Genomic DNA, 20,633 nt, shown 5'->3' on the forward strand with positions numbered 1-20,633 from the left:
CGTTTGCCCTCCAAGTTTTGGAACTCCCTTCCACCCACTCAAAGGTCTACTAATTTATTCACACTCGACACATGATGAGTACAAGTATTTTAGATGTTTTTCTCTAATGATCTTATCATTGTTTTTACTGTTGTGAAGCAGCTTGGACACCATTGGGATGTTGTAAGGTGCTTTATAAATAAACTTTGACTGCCTGATGGTTGAATGCCTCATCATCATTTTTTTTAAATATAAAAATATGCAACAAAAATTATTGGTGGAAATTAATGAAGAATTACATTTTTGGAGGGATAGGAGAATATTTCTGTGAATGTTCTGAACTTCTGTTTCCATGACGGTGTAGTTGTGCATGCAGATGTGAAATTAAAGCTGAACTTCCCCTAGCTGATGCCACATTGTTCTTTTAGTTGAGACTAGCTCTAGGAGACCCGAGTTCAATTCCACCCTCGGCCATCTCTGTGTGGAGTTTGCGTGTTCTCCCTGTGCATGTGTGGGTTTTCTCTGTCAGGTGTGGCGCAAGATGCTTTCACATCAATACGGACCTACCAACGTGTACAAATTTATAGTACTCAGCATGCAATTTAATTCTTACATTTGCATTTTCCTGGTTTCAATGTCAAGTTCAGTCTGTACAGCACCGATAAATGAATAAATATTGTCAGTTTCTCTAGTATTACAAATCGGCAGGACTAAAAAAAAAATTCAGTCCCTTAGGGACGGCATGACAGATAATTTAGTTCTACTGAAAGTGACTCAGGCTGCACGGCGGGCGAGTGGTTAGCATGCAGGCCTCACAGCTAGGAAGCCCGATTCAATTCCACCCTAGGCCATCTCTGTGCGGAGTTTGCATACAAGTACTCCGGCTTCCTCCCACTTTCCAAAAACATGCTAGGTTAATTGACTCCAAATTGTCCATAGGTATGAATGTGAGTGTGAATGGTTGTTTGTCTATATGTGCCCTGTGATTGGCTGGCTGGTGACCAGTCCAGGGTGTACCCCGCCTCTCGCCTGAAGACAGCTGGGATAGGCTCCAGCATAAGTGGTAGAAAATGAATGAATGAATGAATAAAAACACTAAAGAGCCTGTGTAGTGTGTTATAGGTAAAACAATACATATCCCCTGTAAACCAATTTAAGGAATCAATGTCCCTGATAAAAAAAACACAAGATGAAAAGACTGTACGCTCAGCAGAGGTGATTATAACATTTAATCACAGACTCCCATCTGCCAGCTGCTCAGACTTACTCGCCTGGAGGTTTGATTTACCCGCCCTCTTGTGAGGAAAAATCTCATTCACTAGACGAATTGCTGAGGGGGGGCCCCTCCGACCGGCTCCCTATAAATCATTCTTTAATCAGAGGGCTCGGAGATTGGGCGCAGACACCCGCAGGAGCAACGCTGGTGACACCTCGACTCCTCCCTGCACGCTGATGCAGTCCTCGGAGTTTTTTATCTTGCTGTTTTTCCACCCACTGGGGCTGTCAGTCCTCGGGGAACCGAGAGGGATGACCCGACCTGTGTCCTGGCCCCAAAGCTAACCGCCGTCAGAGAATTAGTGTCTGTCATTGGAGATGTGCTGTTTTATTCAACAGTGTGTGCTCACTGTGTTAAAGTTTCATATTAGCTGACTTGAGCAGCAACTATACAGTTTTTATTTGATTGATACTCATATCATATCATAGCAAGCCCCAGAAACTGTGAAAAGGTGCCCCCTAGTGGTTGTGAGGAGCATAGGGCTTGACTTCACATTTGATTGGATGCTTAGTGCTGTTTTTGCTCATTGCGGTTGCCATGACAACACTGCATCTGTCATCCCCGCTGCTCCTTTGCATGGCATGTGGAGATTGCTATGCTATGCTGTGATGTGAGAGAGTCTGCCAAGTCAAAGCCAAAGCTTGTTTAACGCAAAGACGCCGTGACGTCACTGCCTTGCAATCCTGCTGGAGTCAGTTGAAGTTGTCAGAGAATGTGCGCGCGTCCTCACCGGTGCGTCATGACCGCTGCCAAGAAGAGCGGCACTCTCGGTGGAGGAGGAGGAAGAAGAGGAGGGTGTCTTCTGGAGGATGGAAGTTTGGACGCGCGTCCGAGGAGATGGGATGTGAGCTTTTTAACGCTTTGCAGACATTTGGGAAGATTGATTTAAAAAGATGCACTGTTGGAATCCAAGGAGAGATGGCATGTGCGCTCCTCTTCAGTCGCCGGCTCACAAAAACATCAGTGTGCTTGCTGTCCCTTCTCCTCTCCTTCATGTGTTACTGCGCTTTATTCCACTCGGACCCACTCATAATGCCGGCCTCGGGGGATCCAGCTCCAAGCTGCAGTCAGCCGGGGGCTGATGGTGGCTCCCGGCGTCTTCGCCTCTCATGCGCCTCCACATCCTCTTCTTCTTTTCCTCCTCCGTCCCATCCAGCCGAGAGGCCACCTTCTGCTCCGCTCCACGCCAAGACGGACACGCCCAGCCCCCCCGTGGGCCATTCAAAGTTTGGGAATAAGAAGTTACCCAATGCTATCATAGTTGGAGTGAAGAAGGGCGGTACCAGGGCGGTTCTGGAGTTCATACGGATCCATCCGGACGTGAGAGCTGCCGGTACCGAAACGCACTTTTTTGACCGGAACTATAACAGAGGACTGGAGTGGTACAGGTACGGCACCTCTTCCTGGGGCAAAGATCCTGGACATTTCATTAGGCAAACCCGCACAATTTCATTCATTTATGTATTATTTATCTTCATTGTTGTGTCTGTGAATTGGACCGCATGTGATTGGGACGTTTCTAATATTTGTATTGCAGTTCCCAGTATGGTGCACTGCAGTTTCCACCCTGCAAATAAAGTGCAAACTCAGTAATACACACGTGTATTTGATATTGCTATTGTCATTGGGTGTACCTAATGTTGTGTCCAGGTCCATGCATATTTAAGGGTCTTTGGGTGGTGTAAGGACATTGTAATAATTTCCCATCATGGATTAAAAATAGGATACTAAAATTGATTGAATCATAAAAAATGGTGTCCTGACATTAATTAAAAGTGAAATAACTTGTACTTTTACTGTCCGCCCCAAACAGCTCAAATGTTTATTGATTCCCCGCTGTCACACAAAGGCCCTTTAACAATGTGCGTCCTCATTAAAAAGCTTTTTGTAGGAAGCCTGTCAGACGCTCATTTGTCTACTAGATATGCACTTAACACACAAACCGATCACTTGCTATGAGACCCTCAACTGTTCACTTCTTTGATGCAGGTGTACCTAATGACGTGTCCTGAGGGTGTCTACATCTTATGAAGGAAGATGAAATCATAACAGATCTATAGCGACTATGTATTTCTTGTTAATGATTTGCCGTCATGCAGCAGTGTTGATATGAAATAATCACAACAGACAGCATCCCCACTAATTGGCACTCAAGACAGTGTGACGGTCAGGAGTCAAGGATAAGGTCAAACGTCAACACTCAAGACTTTGGAGAATTGTTTGGGTGTCATAAACATTTATTTGCTTCTGATGAGTAAAGGTCAGACTATGGTGCCGGAGAGTTATGTATTGATCGGTGTACATGTGTGTGTGTGTGTGTGTGTGTGCCGTGTCTCAAACAATTAAAAAGAAGTCAAAGAAAGTTTATAAATGAGGGGAGCTGCAGAAAGCCGGACAAAGAATTAGCTAGAAAATTTACATGAATATGACAAGCACAGAAAATATGTGATTATAGCTGCATTCCTCCACTCCACTCAGTATTGTCGTTTAAACTGCAGGACAGGCGTTACTGTCAATCAAAAGAAGTCAGTTATGTGCTCTGTCCATCATTTGCATTGATAAAACACAGACGAAGGCTACAAGGCAAGACACGGTGAACAATATATTTATTTACCATTATATCGTGTTAAGCTTGTGAAAATCCGGTGCGCCATCTTCACCAATTCATAAAAAAGATCATCATTAAAAGATATTGTTACGCATAATGGATTTGATTGACATGATTCAGACATATTGAGTGTTTATCTATCCATGTCAAGACCACACTGTGCCCTACTTTGTCAACTAGAGTGTAAGTCAACATAATCACCTTCTGCTGGATGAAGTTGTGTGCCTTCATCGTGATTTATTGCTCTTGAAGCGTGCTGCACAGGAGAGCTTATGCGCGACACAATTCTCTTGTGACGACACTTTGCTTCAGTGGCTTAATTTGTGTCAAGAAAGTTGTTTTTTTGGCCAAACTTGAGATTTTCACTGGATCTGGATTTGGGGTCTTTTGGCACTTGTTCAGTGGCTGCACACATCTTCAATATGTGGATACAACACCCTCTACTGGCAGCAGTAGTAAGTACAATATACGACACATACAACAGAGCACCAATAGATCACTCTAATACACCACATGGACGTAGAACACAATGTGTGTTCATACGCTGTTATGAAAGGTGAATTGTGATGTAGAAGCGGGAACACTACACCAGATGGTTCAAGAAGTAAATGGATCTTATTCTCTTGGTAGTATCACTTGATGCCTAATCTAGCATTCCACACTAGAAAACAAGCATTAAATGATGTATGATGATATCAGTATCAACTAGGCCTGTCACAATAATCAATAAATTGATTAATCGAATGATAAATTTAAAAAAAAACATTGATAATTTTGCCGGCCTAAATAAAGTGACATGTGCATGAGTGTTTGTTTGCCTCTCTCTAACCACACAGGCTGGATGACAAGAGGGTTCACGCTGCATCTCTCTGGGCATGTTGATTCTCTATTGGAATGAAGGGAGAGAGTGAACCCTCCTCTCAGCCATTCAGCCTCTTTGTTGGCGGGGCTGCTAGTGAGTTGATACAGAGAGAAGTCCGCCAGATTAGCATTAGCACAAGTTAACATCACAAGCTAACTTGAATGCGCATGAAGGCACAAAAGCGATGGTTTCTAAGCCAAACGCCACAGCCCCAGTATGGGACTATTTCACTCCAATGAACCAAAATAACCAAATAGAACAAAATGGCGCAAAGTCGGACTGTGTCATTCGGTACATGTTAAGTCAAGTCAAGTGAAGTTTATTTATATAGACCTTAATCACAAAAGAGCCTCAAAGGGCTTAAAAACAGTAGACAACAATAAGCCTTCCTGTTAAAGACCAATACCCAAAGTTCATTAGTTATTCAAGTGCAATTCTCTTTATAGAGACTTGATACTCCATTTTATTTATTGTTTTGATTGCTGAGTGCAATATAAAAAGTGAAAAAGTTGTATCGGGAGACCCTTGGTATCCAACATTCAATATGATTCAATATTCAATACTAAATCTGATACTGATCAGTACTGTTCCTGTAGTATGTGCTAATGTATGTGCAGTTGTGTACTTTCTGATTACTTTTTGATGTGATGTGAATCTCATTATTGTGATACCCTTGTTGGCAAAATATCACAGTATCATTGTATCTCAAGTACTCCTAGTACAAACATCTAACACTCTAACACTGATGCAGAAGATATTGTGTCCTTTAGTTTCTTAGCTTTAGCAATAATTCAAAAGTACTGTGTCCACACCAAAAAAAGAAAGAAATAGGGTGTATGTAAACAAGATGTTTTTACTCTGATTTATCTTTCCTTCAGAGGTTTGATGCCAAGGACTCTTGAAGGCCAAATCACAATGGAGAAGACGCCAAGCTACTTTGTCACAAAAGAGACGCCGCACCGGATAGCCGTCATGTCCCAAGACGCCAGACTCATTGTGGTGGTCCGAGACCCCGTCACCCGAGCCATATCCGACTACACGCAGACTTTGTCCAAAAATCCCGACCTGCCAAGTTTCCAAGAGTTGGCGTTCCAGAACCAAACCTCAGGCTCGGTGGACACATCCTGGAACGCCATTCGCATCGGTCTGTACGCCCTTCACCTGGAGAACTGGCTGCGCTATTTCCCTCTGGCTCAGATCCACTTTGTCAGTGGCGAACGCCTCATTACGGACCCGGCCGGTGAGCTGGCACGGGTGCAGGACTTTCTGGGGCTTAAGCGCATTGTCACAGACAAGCACTTCTACTTCAACCGTACCAAAGGCTTCCCGTGCCTCAAGAAGCCCGAGAGCAGTGGCTCACCACGTTGCCTGGGAAAGTCCAAGGGAAGGACTCATGTACAGATCGACCGGGACGCCATCGAGCAGCTGCGAGACTTCTACAGACCATTTAATGTCAAGTTCTATGAAATGGTGGGTCATGATTTCAAGTGGGAGTAGAGACCAAGGACACTGAGCCAAGATATGAGATGAACAGGCATCACCGCAACGTCACGATTTCGTGTTTCTTTACATTCATACTGTCTTATGAAGAGTCAGAAGAATCAGTTCATCTTAAACCTAAGACCTTGGATATATTCATATTTTCAGGAATAGCTGCAGATGACTCCAAAGTAAAGACATAACGTAACGTAGGAACCACTTTAGAGCAACGCAACCACCCAACACAATTGATGGAATCTACTGTGTGGCATTGATGAGGGCACAGTACTCCGCTGCAACCAGCGGAGGCGCTCTTGATTCATTCATTCATTGTTGACCGCTTATCCTCACAAGGGTTGCGGGGGTGCTGGAGCCTATCCCAGCTGCTGGGCGAGAGGCGGGGTACACCCTGGACTGGTGGCCAGCCAATCACAGGGCACATATAGACAAACAACCATTCACACTCACATTCATACCTATAGACAATTTGGAGTCACCAATTAACCTAGCATGTTTTTGGAATGTGGGAGGAAACCGGAGTACCCGGAGAAAAAACACACATGGGGGAGAACATGCAAACTCCACACAGAGAGGGTGGAATGAACTCGGGTCTCTAGAGCTAGGAGAAAGCTGAAAGCTGAAGACTGAAAGCTAGGAGACTCCTAGTCTCAACTAAAACAACAACGTGGCATCAGCTAGGGGAAGTTCAGCTTCAATTTCACATCCGGACAACTACACCGGCATGGAAACAGAAGTTCAGAACATTTACAGAAATATTCTCCTAACCCTCCAAAAATTTAATTCTTCATTTTCATCTTCATTCTTCAATTTCCACCAATAATTTTGGTTGGCAAACTTGTTCTCATGACAATTTATTACAATGTCACACAAAAAGTGACAGCAGTCAAGGGAGGCGGTCATGATGAAAAAAACAAAAGCAGTATTCAAACTATTCTAAATGTATTTGCTGTATGAGTCCAATGATTTTTAAATTTTTCTTCTATAAAAATCGCTGAATTTGCACATTTCTTGATCAAGTGAGGCTGCCACAATCAAGAGCATTGAGTTGCATCATATAAAACACTTGGACTTTCTACTGTCTTTAAAAGAAAAGAGCACTTATTAAAAATGTTGCCCATCATTCACAGTCCTTGTGTGAAACATGAACACATATTTCTTTCCCTTTCCTGTGCATTCTACCGAGAGAAAACAAGTTAATATGAGCTAGCTAACAATGGATATCATGGGAGGTACCTATTCTGATGCTAAAGGGTTTGGCATTATGACAAAAATAATAGATTTTTAATGACAGAATGGTTTACTGGTTTAATGGTTTACAGAATGGATGGGAGGAAGGGAGGGAAAAATGAAACAATTCGGTACCTCTAAACAAGAACCAGTGTTTTTTTTGTAGAAATGACATTTATTTATTGTTCATCAGATTAATGCACAGCACTGTGTAGAGTAGAAAGATAAATATTTAAGTCGGATATTTTGTTATTTAGGCCCCAATACCCGGTCATTGGAAGATGTCTAGTGCCAGCCTCAAACCAATGTTGCAAAAAACTAAGTAGAAAGTAAGCTAAATCACAGAGCTGGTACTGTTTGCAATGGGTTTGTCATAAAATGCTTACATAATGAAAAAAGCACTGTTATTACTAATGTCATTGGAATTGTAAAGATGTTTTCATGTATGCCAGTTATGTTGCTTCACAAACAAAGACAATTTTAACAAGGCATTGAATTGACCCCGAGAACATGCTACCGAGGAACCTTATGGCTGTTTGTTTGTTTTTCTTTTCAAAGTATGTAATTGCTGCTCCTCCCGTGATGCACTCTATGGGCATGGTCGCTTTATTTCTGTAATACAAATCAATGTCCTTCAAGGTGAAAACTGGCAATCGTGAATAAAATCTTAACTCCAAACATACTTTCACGCTCAAACACTCAGTGTTATTTCATCTGCATTCTTGGCACATGAGAGCAAAATAATAAAAAAAAAAATCTTTGGAGATGCGTTGTAGTCGCCAAGACTGAGCTGCGGGCGGCGGTGGTGGTATGATAGGCGGACGAGTGGGTGTTAGGAATTTCAATCACAGTGTAAAGACAAAGGAGGAGGCAGCTCACTGTGGCAGGTTATCAAATAGACTGGGAGTCACATGACTGCGGGAAAAAGTTGGAATTTGGCCTTGTGCTGAATACTGACAAGTGAGACACGGGTCATCTGCTACCTGACAAGCAAGTACAGTATATCACTGTTATCATGTGTAGCAGGGTGCATTGAAACATTACACCCTAGGATATTATGGGATACAATTTTTATAGCGGCTGTAGAAAGTACAAATAATGTTCTTGGGTGTATTTGTTATAGCTTGCCAAGCACTAAATCATAGAGCCATCCATTTTCTATACCGCTTATCCTCAACTAGGGTCGCAGGCATGCTGGAGCCTATCTCAGCTCTCTTCAGGCGAGACACGGCGTACACCGGCGTACACCCTTGGTCGCCAGCCAATCACAGTTAAAGGGACAGATGCGGGAAGTATTTCAGAACATGTTCAATATTACTTTAAAAGGTTGTTTTTTTAAATAATGACTGCTGGGGCCGTGTCTCAAATCGGGCACTTCCATCCTTGTAACCTTTTGAGCGCATTCACACGGCAAGTACCCGGATGTTGTACTCAAAACGCCCCGAACAGTGCATGCAACAATAGTTGCCATCTTGGCTGCGCGGTAGACGAGGAGGAAGTGGTTGTAAATTACATTTTAAAAGAAGAGAAGAAGAAAATGCGACAATATTATCAAAATTGGGAGTGGGGGTGTTTTGGTAAGTGTTTCTATCAATAAAGACTGTCCACAGTAACCAGTTTGTCTTATGTTATTGTTATTATCAAAGCTTCGATTCATAATCAAAAATAAAGCAATGCTGTCTTTCTGAAAGAGTGAGGAACAAAGTCATAAACAAGCATGTTAAAGTACCTCAATGGAGATTTTTTTCCACTCTTGCTTCTTGGAAGGTGCCAGTTGCCGACCGGAACATATCTAGCTATGTGAAATAAAGAGAAAATAACAGTAAGAGGTGAAAAGTTGACACGAAAATAATTGCAACAAAACAGCGCAAAAGATCATATGGTGGAAATGTGTGGGAGAGATGACTGTATGTGGACTAAGCGGATTCACTGAAGCACCGCATTAACACCAACACAGATTAGAGAGTGAATGTGGACACAAGAACAGAGCTGATGGGCTTTATATCTGCTGTCCAAAATTTCATCTAACAGATTAATTTGTAATGATATAATGTCCGAAGGGGTCTGCTTTCTGTAATGCATCAATATCAACACAAGCTAAATCGCTAGCTTAGATGATAACTTGCAAATTTGCGAACAGGTTAGCTAGCACTTCAAAACATCGATAAACAAACAATATTGTCGTCTATTTTACATATGAACACAATCACAAACGATTGTGGACAAAACATTTCAGTCTCCTTTGTCACTAACACAGACGGTCATACATGAGCTTTCTAACATGCCCAGATAGCTCGGCAGTGGTCCTACGAAGCTGCCGCAGCTGCCCTGCTAGATGCCTGTTGTTAAAATATATATTACATCTGCTCCACTTGTAACATAGACATTTTTAATGTAAGATAAGAAGCATGGGTGACAAACCTATAAATAAATTATCTTCAATTCTGTCAACAGGTAACATAAGAGGTAAAACATTATAACTGTAAAATGTGCTAAGCTAATGTGCTCCTACTAGCTAAGCTGTGTCAGAAAGATTTAGCTTTTGGAAAAGATTCCAACCTTGGTAGGTGGCAGAGTCCAAGAACCAGCAGAACTATCAAGCTTTTCATATGTCAGGTGTGTCACCTTAATCACCTTCCCCACTTCCTGTTTCTCACTTTTACTTCCTGTATCCTAACACTGCTTCTTCTTCTACTTACCTTTTGATACTTTCTCATACACAGAGGTGTAATGATACTTTACCAATCTCCAATTGAAATGTATTCGAATTATGAGGCCATTAATTTCATTGAATTTAATACATTTTTGGACAAATATTGTATTAAAAAATTGAATTCCATGGTTGGAGGAATATTTAATTTCTTCCTGTTTGTCTTCTGCTTCCCGTGTCTCTTCTTCAATGTAAATAATTACATTGTTGGAGGGATATGTGATAAATATTGAATTCTGCTCTTCTGCTTTTAAAATGTTCAAGCACCAAGATTTATGTACTCTTACTTTTGACTTCTCCCCGCAAGTGGTCACAATGCATCATTACTAGGAGAAACGTACCCATAAAAAAGATGTTCCTCTACCTCAGACCCTTAAAGCGCAGCCCTTTTTTTTATTCATTTTTCCCTCCCTTGTCGTAACATTCATTATACTCCTGCGACCTCCAAGTGGGGACATACAGGCAGTGAGGCTCCGCTACCTCTGATGCTACCTCCTCCCATCATCCCTTTGCACACCAGCAGCTCATTTCCGGGACGTTTTACACACACACACACACACACACACACACACACAGGTGAGAGTCTTGCCAGACGTCAGTGCAAGCAGCAATTCAGCGGATGGTGCACATGGGTCCTAATTAGGCCTGAGGGCCGGGAAGGAGCAATCCTGGGGAACAAGCGGCAGCCAGAGTCTGATTAGGCTCTCCCAGCGCCAGGCCCTCTTGAGATTGCTTGCAGGTCAAATTCCTCACACACACACACACACACACACTCGCACACACACTCACACACACTCGCACACACATTGCTTTCTTTTCAAATCTAAAGTCTTTCAGAGACAGCCTATGCAAATCCTGAACCTGCTTTGCCTTCATATAGCACAGTGATGTGACCTATTTGCACTGCAGCTAATGAGGCGCTTGTTTAGCTTAATGAGTATTTGGTGAAAAATTGGCGAGTGATTACGGTTAATCAGATTTAATACTTGTTTATTTTAAAAACACATTTGAACTGATACACATTCACAGCTACAATTTAAGTCATCAAATTAACACATGCTGCACAGTGGACGAATGGTTAGCACGCAGGCTTCACAGTGAGGAGGCCTGAGTTCGATTCCACCCTCAGGCATCTCTGTGTGGAGTTTGCATGTTCTCCCCGTGCATGCGTGGGTTTTCTCCGGGTACTCCGGTTTCCTCCCACATTCCAAAAACATGCTAGGTTAATTGGCCACTCCAAATTGTCCATAGGTATGAATGTGAGTGTGAATGGTTGTTTGTCTATATGTGCCCTGTGATTGGCTGGCCACCAGTCCAGGGTGTACCCCGCCTCTCGCCCGAAGACAGCTGGGATAGGCTCCAGCACCCCCTGCAACCCTTGTGAGGATACACGGTAGAAAATGATTTAATTAGTTATTTAAATTAACACACAAGTCAGCTGTTGCTAGACCTCCCCCAACTCCGTCGGTGCAGTTCTTTGAGATTGACATTAAATTGACAAATTGATATTTTGATTTGACAATCAATTTTAGAGCATGAAGCGCTGGTATCAGACAGATATTTCATTAAGTGAGTACTTAAATTTTTACATTTTTCAGACTTTTTGGTGTCATGAGCACTTTAAAATGTGAGCTATAGTCACTATCATAAAAACTAGGGGTGTCTCCATCTGATATTTTTATCAGCTGGTTGGTCCGATATCAGCAAAAAATGTGATTATATTGGTCGGCATCTGAAACCCTGATACAAGCAGTCCATTACAGACCAGCCCCACTCCGCATCAAGAGCAGCACAGCAGCAAAACAAACAACACCGCTATTAAAAACCAGCTAGTGCACCGCCACAATAATAATTAAGCGGCCATTTTGTTACTTGAAGGTCAAACTTTTGTATTCCCATGCTTTAAAATGAACACCACATGATCTCCATCTGCTAATTAGCAGACTTTAAAATGATTTATTTTTTAATGGTTATGGTTTTATTTCATTTGAACAAGCATCAAATTACAATTGAATGCATCGCATAATCAGTTCACAGTTCCACATGCCCAAAAGGAGTAGGAAGAAGCAAAGCTTATTAAATCCTACCCCTTCATCTGGTACTTTTACAATCAGTAACTGTTACATTTGTTCACTTCCTGCTTTCCTAATATAATTTAAGTTGTTTTTTTATTAATTACAAATAATTGTATTTATTTATTTATTTATTTGTGTCTCGTCCAGCCATTGGGGCAGATAGTATTGTTGATCTAAATGCCCTTACATGCTAAACAGATTTGCTCTGTGTCAGGAAAGGTTGGCTACAACTTCCCTGTACTATGAAATTTTATTTGCCGTTATTTGATGTTTTTGTTGAACGAATTTGGAGCGGCCGGACCGGAACAAGAAAAAACACACACAAGAAGAAGAAGAGAAACTGGGGTAGGTAGAGGTACTTTAACAGTAGAGAGAGAGAGACAAAAACAGCAGCAACAAGAATTCCCATAACAACAACAGTGACAAACAGAACAGTTAAATGTCAATGAGGGCTCAAGGTCACAATGGAGATGATATCAGTGAAATGAAACAGTCCAACTTACCAGTAGCAATAGTAACAATAAAGACATGAACCATGATAGTAAACAGAATTACAGCCATACAGTTGCAGTAATTAAAATCTCACTGCTTGACATCATTATCACTGTAATAATAGCATACCAATAGCATAAAAACATCAAGGATAAGACGGTAGATTGTGTAGAGAAGCACCCGAAATGAAATGAATAAAATGAATTGTAAACACTGCCTTGAGAAGTTACTGAGGTAAATAACATCCCATCCACTGCAGTGACATTGTAGAGACGGCTAACGATTGAAATATTGCGACTTTTCAAATGATTTTGGAATGAACATTAAAAAAGAAAAAGCTCTCCAAAGCACCAAAAAGGAATATGAAGTCATTGACAGTCTGAAGACAAACTTGGGGGTGTTTAAAAGTCACAGAAATGTCACCCAGATGTAGTTCATCTACTCAATGCGGCCACTCACTGACTTCTAATGAGCATAAGATGAAATTTCACATCCATGTCTTCCCTGAGTTGTTCTTAGCAATTCTATAACAAGTACGACCCTGCAGCAGAATGCATTTTACATGCATGCTCCATTTAAGGTGCACTACATTAAAACAGTACTTCTGTTTTTTTCACACGGCACTCTCCATGCTTTATTCAGGATGCGGCACGCAGGGATGAAAAACGAGCTTCCCTCGGATTCTGAGCGAGTGACACTGCAGAGGCATTCTCCAGCGAAACCTTTTTCTCGGTCCTTCCGAATAGTTGTGTATTCCGACAGGATTTCCCTACGGTCCAAATGGCTGGTGGCTTTGGAGCCAAATTAAGAGGAAGCACTGACAACTGTGTAGCACGGTCGCAAGTACATAATGATACATGTTCTTACAACTATTTGCAGAGTCGCTTTGGAAGTGTGGCCTGTGGGGAAGGCACGTAATAGGCGTGTGAGGGTGATGTGCTCAAATAAGCTTATGGTGGGGGGGGGGGGTAGAGGCAGGAGAAGTTAAGTTAAAGTTGGGTCATCTTATGCTATACTTTTTCTTTCTAACCAAAATAAATGTTAAAAAATAGTTTTTGGGGGGGCTATAACAACATATCATAGCAATGCCCAGACTACTGGTAGATGACGATACGGGATGATGCAGCACAATCGATGATATCAGAGCAATGTGAATGAGATCATAGCAAGCAAAACAGCGGCAACATTGTCCTCCGAAGCCCAAAATGGTGCCTTTCTTTATCAATGTAAATCAAAGGGAGGCATATGTTTAGTCTTGTATGCACAAAAAGCATGTATGCACATTTTTCACGCTGCACATTGTTGTTCATATTTGATCTAATCTATTTACTTTCATCATTATTATTATTATTTATTATACAGGAGCCAGGCAACTACATGTTGTTGGCAATTTCACTGCTCTGTTATTGTGCAATGACAAAAAAGGAAGTCCATCTATCTATCTATCTATCTATCTATCCATCTATCCATCTATCCATCTATCCATCTATCCATCTATCCATCTATCCATCTATCCATCTATCTATCTGCATGCTTGAAAGCATGGTAATGGTAATGGTAATGGTTTTATTTCATTTGAACATGCATCAGATTACAATTGAATGCATCCCATAATCAGTTCACAGTTCCACATGTCCAAAAGGAGTAGGAAGAAGCAAAGCTTATTAAATCCTACCCCTCCATCTGGTACTTTTACAATCAGTAACTGTTACATTTGTTCACTTCCTGCTTTCCTAATATAGTTTTTTATTTTTATTTTTATTTTTATTTTTATTTTTATTTTTATTTTTATTTTTATTTTAGTTTTATTTTTATTTTTATTTTTATTTTTGTCACGTACCAAAGTACGAGGTGCTATGACCATACAATGACATAATGTGTACCATAGTAACTGTTATTATAGATATATATATATACAGTGATCCACATGCATCCACATGGATACAATGAGTTGATGCGGAGTTTTCAAAAATCTTCACCAAAAGCTCATTTTTAAAGACAAAAACCTCTTCTGGCATGTGAATGAGAGGCCAAAAGGACTCCTATGATACTTGAATGCATCACAACATGCTGTATCAGGCAAATAGGCTCCTGCAACATAGGAGATGATATCAGACTGATGCTTGTTAATAAATCACAGTATATCATAGCAATGCCCAGATAACATGGAAATATGACTGCGGAACATGACATCGTTGGGATCGTTGTAAGTGCTATGACGGCAGAAGGACAATAACAGCAAATCATAGCAATGTCCACATATTATGCAAACGTCCCTGAGGGAGTATTGGGAAGTTGTACAATCGTCTGTTGATGCCCAAATGATAAATTATGGACTATAACGCTTGTTAATAGATCACATACAAATATTCTCCTTAGTGGCTGACAACAGCAATTTGATTGGACGCTTTGTAAGTGCTATGATCTTCTGCCAATGACAGTGAAAGGCCGCACGCCAGTCCTCCAAATAAGACAATGTTGCACCTCATTGTCGTCCGTCAGACTCCTGAGAGTGTTTGGGGTTTTTTTGTGTCTTTTTTTAGCTGGCAAAGCTGACGAGATGGAAGGAGGAGTATAGACAGAACTCAGCGTCTCGTCTTTCGCCAGGAGATGTGTGCTAATTAGGATGCGCGCCTCGCATCTCTCGCTGAGGAGGATAACAAGGCTCATCTCAAGGCTGCCTCGAGATGAGCCTCACATCCATGGTGAATCAAAACACGTCTGATGTGTCAGCAACCCCCTGGACTGCAGACCCACCACACCTGAGTCCACATGCACTCATGCAGTGCATCCAAATGTCTGGGTGTGCAGCATCAGCATGGAAACACATAAAGATTCCATTGTACACACGCACACACACACACACACACACACACACTATCACTATTTCATATGGAGAGCATTACAACGTAGCATATGCACCACTATTAGCTCTTCCCAGTAATCATATTAGTTTTTACACACGCAAATTACACGCAAAAATTACACTTAAAAATCATACTTACTATATATTGTTGTGTTTTAATACATGTTATTACTAGGGCTAAAATATTTACCGTATTTTCTGGAGTCGCTCCGGAGTATAAGTCACACAAGGCCAAAATTGCATAATCAGGTAGAAAAAACATGCATAAGTCGCACTGGAGTATAAGTCGCATTTTTTGCGGGTCATTTCATTCATTCATTCATTTTCTACCACTTTTCCTCACAAGGGTGGCGGGGGTGCTGGAGCCTATCCCAGCTGTCTTCGGGCGAGAGGCGGGGGTACACTCTTGCCCAAAGTCATCTGGGATAGGCTCCAGCATTTCCCGTATCCCTAATCAGGATTAAGCGGCATAGAAAATAATGCTTGATTAGTGATACATACTACTTGAAGATTAGCCAAAACATATTTTTTTTTACTATTATTTAATAAAATTTATTATTCATTCATTCATTTACATTCATTTTCTGCCACTTTTCCTCACAAGGGTCGCAGGGGTGCTGGAGCCTATCCCAGCTGTTTTCAGGTGAGAGGCGGGGGTACACTCTTGCCCAAAGTCATCTGGGATAGGCTCCAGCATTTCCCGTATCCCTAATCAGGATTAAGCGGCATAGAAAATAATGCTTGATTATTGATACATAATACTTGAAGATTAGCCAAAACTACTATTATTTCATATAATTTATTATTATCTTATTTAAATTCATTCATTCATTCATTTTCTACCGCTTTTCCTCACGAGGGTCGCGGGGGTGCTGGAGCCTATCCCAGCTGTCTTGGGGCGAGAGGCGGGGTACACCCTGGACTGGTGGCCAGCCAATCACAGGGCACATATAGACAAACAACCATTCACACTCACATTCATACCTATGGACAATTTGGAGTGGCTAATTAACCTAGCATGTTTTTGGAATGTGGGAGGAAACCGGAGTACCCGGAGAAAACCCACGCATGCATGAGGCCTGCGCGCTAACCACTTGACCACCGTGCAGCCCAAATATAATGATTATTATACATTTTTGTTATTGTTGCCGTTGGACAGTAAATGGACTGCTGTTCCCATAGTGTGCATCCAAACACACACACACACACACACACAAACAGTGGAGGATGATCCAAGCTCCACAAGCAGCATCTCTCAGATTGCACGTCAGATGCTGGAGACAGCTGCGCTCATCACAGCTTTGTATGAATTCATTCGATTTCCCGTTGATGCAAAGGGCCGTTTATCGTAGTGATCCAATCAAACAGGACAGACATTCAGTCATCGTCCCGTCTCAGCAGCTTATGGAATAAAAGTCCAGACACACACAGGGTGGCAACTCCCGGCCTCATTTTTGACAGGATGTGTGTGCAAATCTATGTTAGGGGGCGCACGTTTTGAGAGCGCAGCAGCTTCAAAAAAATCAAAGTGTGTTATTTGCCTCTGTGAACGCGTGCAAAACATCAAAGTGTTTGCCTTCCTCTGCCGTGCAGTTTCCATCTCAGCATCGCTTTAATGATAGCAGATAGAAGGAGGTGCCAAAAGGAGTGGGAGAGAAAGAGGGGAAAAGACACATCGGAGGTGATGATTGACATCCCAGAATCTTTTTAATATTCCTGTGATGTTGGTCCAGACGCGCCAATGCCAATAATGGAGGCCTCACGCGTTGGCTGAACCACCTGGCTGTGAGAAACATCACCCATCTCTCAGTCAATCACGCAGACAGTCGTGGAGGAGGAGTGTCACAGGAAGTGTGCTAGATTTGCGTGAGTGCGTGTGTCTCTGTGATGCTACACACTTTGCTCATAAAGCCTCGGGATTCCATCCACACTGCTAGCCTGCATTATGGAAGAGATATTCATGTGCAGCAAGTGGGTGGAACATGGCTCTACGGCTTTTTTAGCGATATAGGTGATATAGTGACGAGGTGGGTTCATTATTTTTACCTTGTAATAATTAATTGTTGCATAATAAAAAAATATATATTATAACTAGATGATACAATGTCAGCGGACAATGAAACGAAAAATATCACCTCATACTTCGGTACGGGACAAAAATTAAATTAAATTAAATTAAATTAAATTAAATTAAATTAAATTAAATTAAATTAAATTAAATTAAATTAAATTAAATTAAATTAAATTAAGGGCGGCACGGCGGTCTAGTGGTTAGCGCGCAGGCCTCACAGCTAGGGGACCAGGGTTCAATTCCCACCCTTGGCCATCTCTGTGTGGAGTTTGCATGTTCTCCCCGTGCATGCGTGGGTTTTCTCCGGGTACTCCGGTTTCCTCCCACATTCCAAAAACATGCTAGGTTAATTGGTGACTCCAAATTGTCCATAGGTATGAATGTGAGTGTGAATGGTTGTTTGTCTATATGTGCCCTGTGATTGGCTGGCCACCAGTCCAGGGTGTACCCCGCCTCTCGCCCCAAGACAGCTGGGATAGGCTCCAGCACCCCCGCGACCCTCGTGAGGAAAAAGCGGTAGAAAATGAATGAATAAATTAAATTAAATTAAATTAAATTAAATTAAATTAAATTAAATTAAATTAAATTAAATTAAATTAAATTAAATTAAATTAAATTAAATTAAATTAAATTAAATTAAATTAGGAAAGCAGGAAGTGAACAAATGTAAATAAAAAAATAGTTATAATAATTTAACTTAAATATATAATTAAAAAAACTGAAACTATATTAGGAAAGCAGGAAGTGAACAAATGTAACAGTTACTGATTGTAAAAGTACCAGATGGAGGGGTAGGATTTAATAAGCTTTGCTTCTTCCTACTCCTTTTGGACATGTGGAACTGTGAACTGCTTATGGGATGCATTCAATTGTAATCTGATGCATGTTCAAGTGAAATAAAACCATTACCATTACCATTACCAAAAGGTAAACAATGTACGGTTGCAGTTTAATACAAATTTCTGTGTCCCTATGATAACTTTTGCTTCACTGACAAGTGCACTGACCTTCTTTTATCCCACCAAACTCCTTCGAAGCCTCTTGTCTGCAAGGCGGTCATGATGACATTTACGTCGTAGTTCCCGTTTCCCAGCATGCTCTTCTTATGAGGCGCCACCAGAGTGCTGGGAGAAAGCCTGCAACGAGTCAAGAGGATGTGAGGCAAACAATGTGACCGCCCACCTCTGGTATGTAGATCTCCTGCAAGGTGTCCCTACTGAAAAAAACAAAAAAAAACTGTGAACTGATTACACTGGGGAACACTCAAAATGTTGCATTTAAAGTAAGACCTGTTTTTAGTCAATTTAAGTGTGCTGAGTTTAAATCTGAAGTTAGTTTTTTTCTGCAAGCTACAGATTTTATGCAATCTTTAATTTTTATTAAAAATAGAAAAAAATCGAGCATTATTATAGGATATTGCAATGTCAGCCACAAATCAGTATATTTAACAAGGCAAAAGAAACAGAACATTAAAAAGTGATTTTAGATTAAAGTACACCATTGTTAGAAGTGCCATATGTTTTTCTGGAAGCGTTTCTCAGAAAACAGTCTTTATCGCAACGTGAGATAAGCATAATTCACAACCTTCTTCAGATAAGTGTCAATCACAGCTAATAACGCTTATCACTTTCTGTCAGTACAGTATTTTAGTCAGGCAGGAATTTGCGTTTGTAACTTTTGCGTTTGTACACTTCATCTGGGCAATCTCGTTTAATACTCCAGCAGTAGTCGGCCATCATACTTTTGTCCCAGCGACCTTGGTAGCGTTCTTCCATGATCTTTAGGTCTTGGTGGAACCGCTCTCCTTGTTCGTCACTCACAGCCCCCAGGTTTTCAGGGAACTGGTCAAGGTGGCTGTTCAAGAAATGAAGCTTGATGCTCATGTTGCACCTGAGAGCACGAAAAGCGAGGAGCATTCTGTTCACAAGTTCATTGTAGTTCTCAGCCTTGTTGTTTCCAAGGAAGTTCTAAGTGACTGCCACAAAGGATAACCATGCTGCCCTCTCCAAGGCGGTCATCTTGGCAACAAACTGATCATCACGAATGAGGGTTCGAATCTGTGGGCCATCAAACACACCTGCTTTGATCTTCTCGAACGACAACCCTGGTATAGCTTTGATTATGTGTTGGAAACATTCACCTTCGATATCCAGTGCCTTGACAAATTGTTTCATCAAACCTAGTTTGATGTGCAGAGGAGGAAAGATGATCCTATCTCTGTCAACAATTGGGTCATGTGTGATATTTGGCATGCCTGCTTCAAGGGTTTCACGAACAGGCCAGTCCTTCTGGACCCAGTGTCTGTCTCGTGCTCGACTGTCCCACATGCAGAGGAAACATGGAAACTTGGTGAAACCTTTCTGTTGACCAAGAAGGAAGTTTACCATTTTCAAGTCTACACAAATGATCCAGTTGTGCTCACGATATTTTAAGAATTCCATGACCATTCTGATGTCATCATAGTCTTCCCGCAGATGAACTGAATGACCTACAGGCACTGACCCGTAAACATTGCCATTATGCAAAAGAACACACTTGAGACTGCGTTTAGAACTGTCTATAAAGAGCCGCCATTCAGTTGGATCATAGTGAGGAACACCCAGTTCTTTGAGAAGACCTGGGATATCATGGCAGTAAACAAACTGTCTGTCTTCAGAAAAGAAGGTCACAAAAAGCTGGTCGCACTTTCTGTAATATGACACTTTAACAGTGTGATCAACAAGATTTTTACCTTGTAATCTTGATGCCAAAAGCTCAGCTGCTTTCTTTGAAAGACCTAAATCCCAAACTAAGTCATTCAGTTCAGTTTGGTGAAGAGGCTTGGGGACTGGGGGAGATTCAGTCTCTGAAGAACATTCCTCGGATTGTTCCCACTCAGTTTCTGGCAATTCATTGTCACAACTGTCTTCCTCGTTCGTATCATGTCCAATGTCTTTAGCGTTTAATGAAGGCAAACCTTTGAAAACT

The 20,633-nt window shown here is 41.5% G+C and overlaps 1 protein-coding gene across 1 annotated transcript; it reads left to right on the forward strand.

Annotated features, from left to right (window-relative positions):
* Window positions 1–1,956: 1,956 nt before the first annotated feature.
* On the forward strand, window positions 1,957–8,593 carry LOC131109684 (heparan sulfate glucosamine 3-O-sulfotransferase 2-like). Its single transcript, XM_058061928.2, has 2 exons — window positions 1,957–2,643; window positions 5,604–8,593. Exons 1-2 carry the CDS (start codon window positions 2,093–2,095, stop codon window positions 6,220–6,222), a joined length of 1,170 nt encoding a protein of 389 aa, XP_057917911.2. The 5' UTR covers window positions 1,957–2,092; the 3' UTR covers window positions 6,223–8,593.
* Window positions 8,594–20,633: the final 12,040 nt, after the last annotated feature.

Source organism: Doryrhamphus excisus, unplaced genomic scaffold (assembly GCF_037039965.1).
Source record: "Doryrhamphus excisus strain RoL-2023G ecotype Guam unplaced genomic scaffold, RoL_Dexc_Guam_v1.1 HiC_scaffold_24, whole genome shotgun sequence".
Lineage (NCBI taxonomy): Eukaryota > Metazoa > Chordata > Actinopteri > Syngnathiformes > Syngnathidae > Doryrhamphus > Doryrhamphus excisus.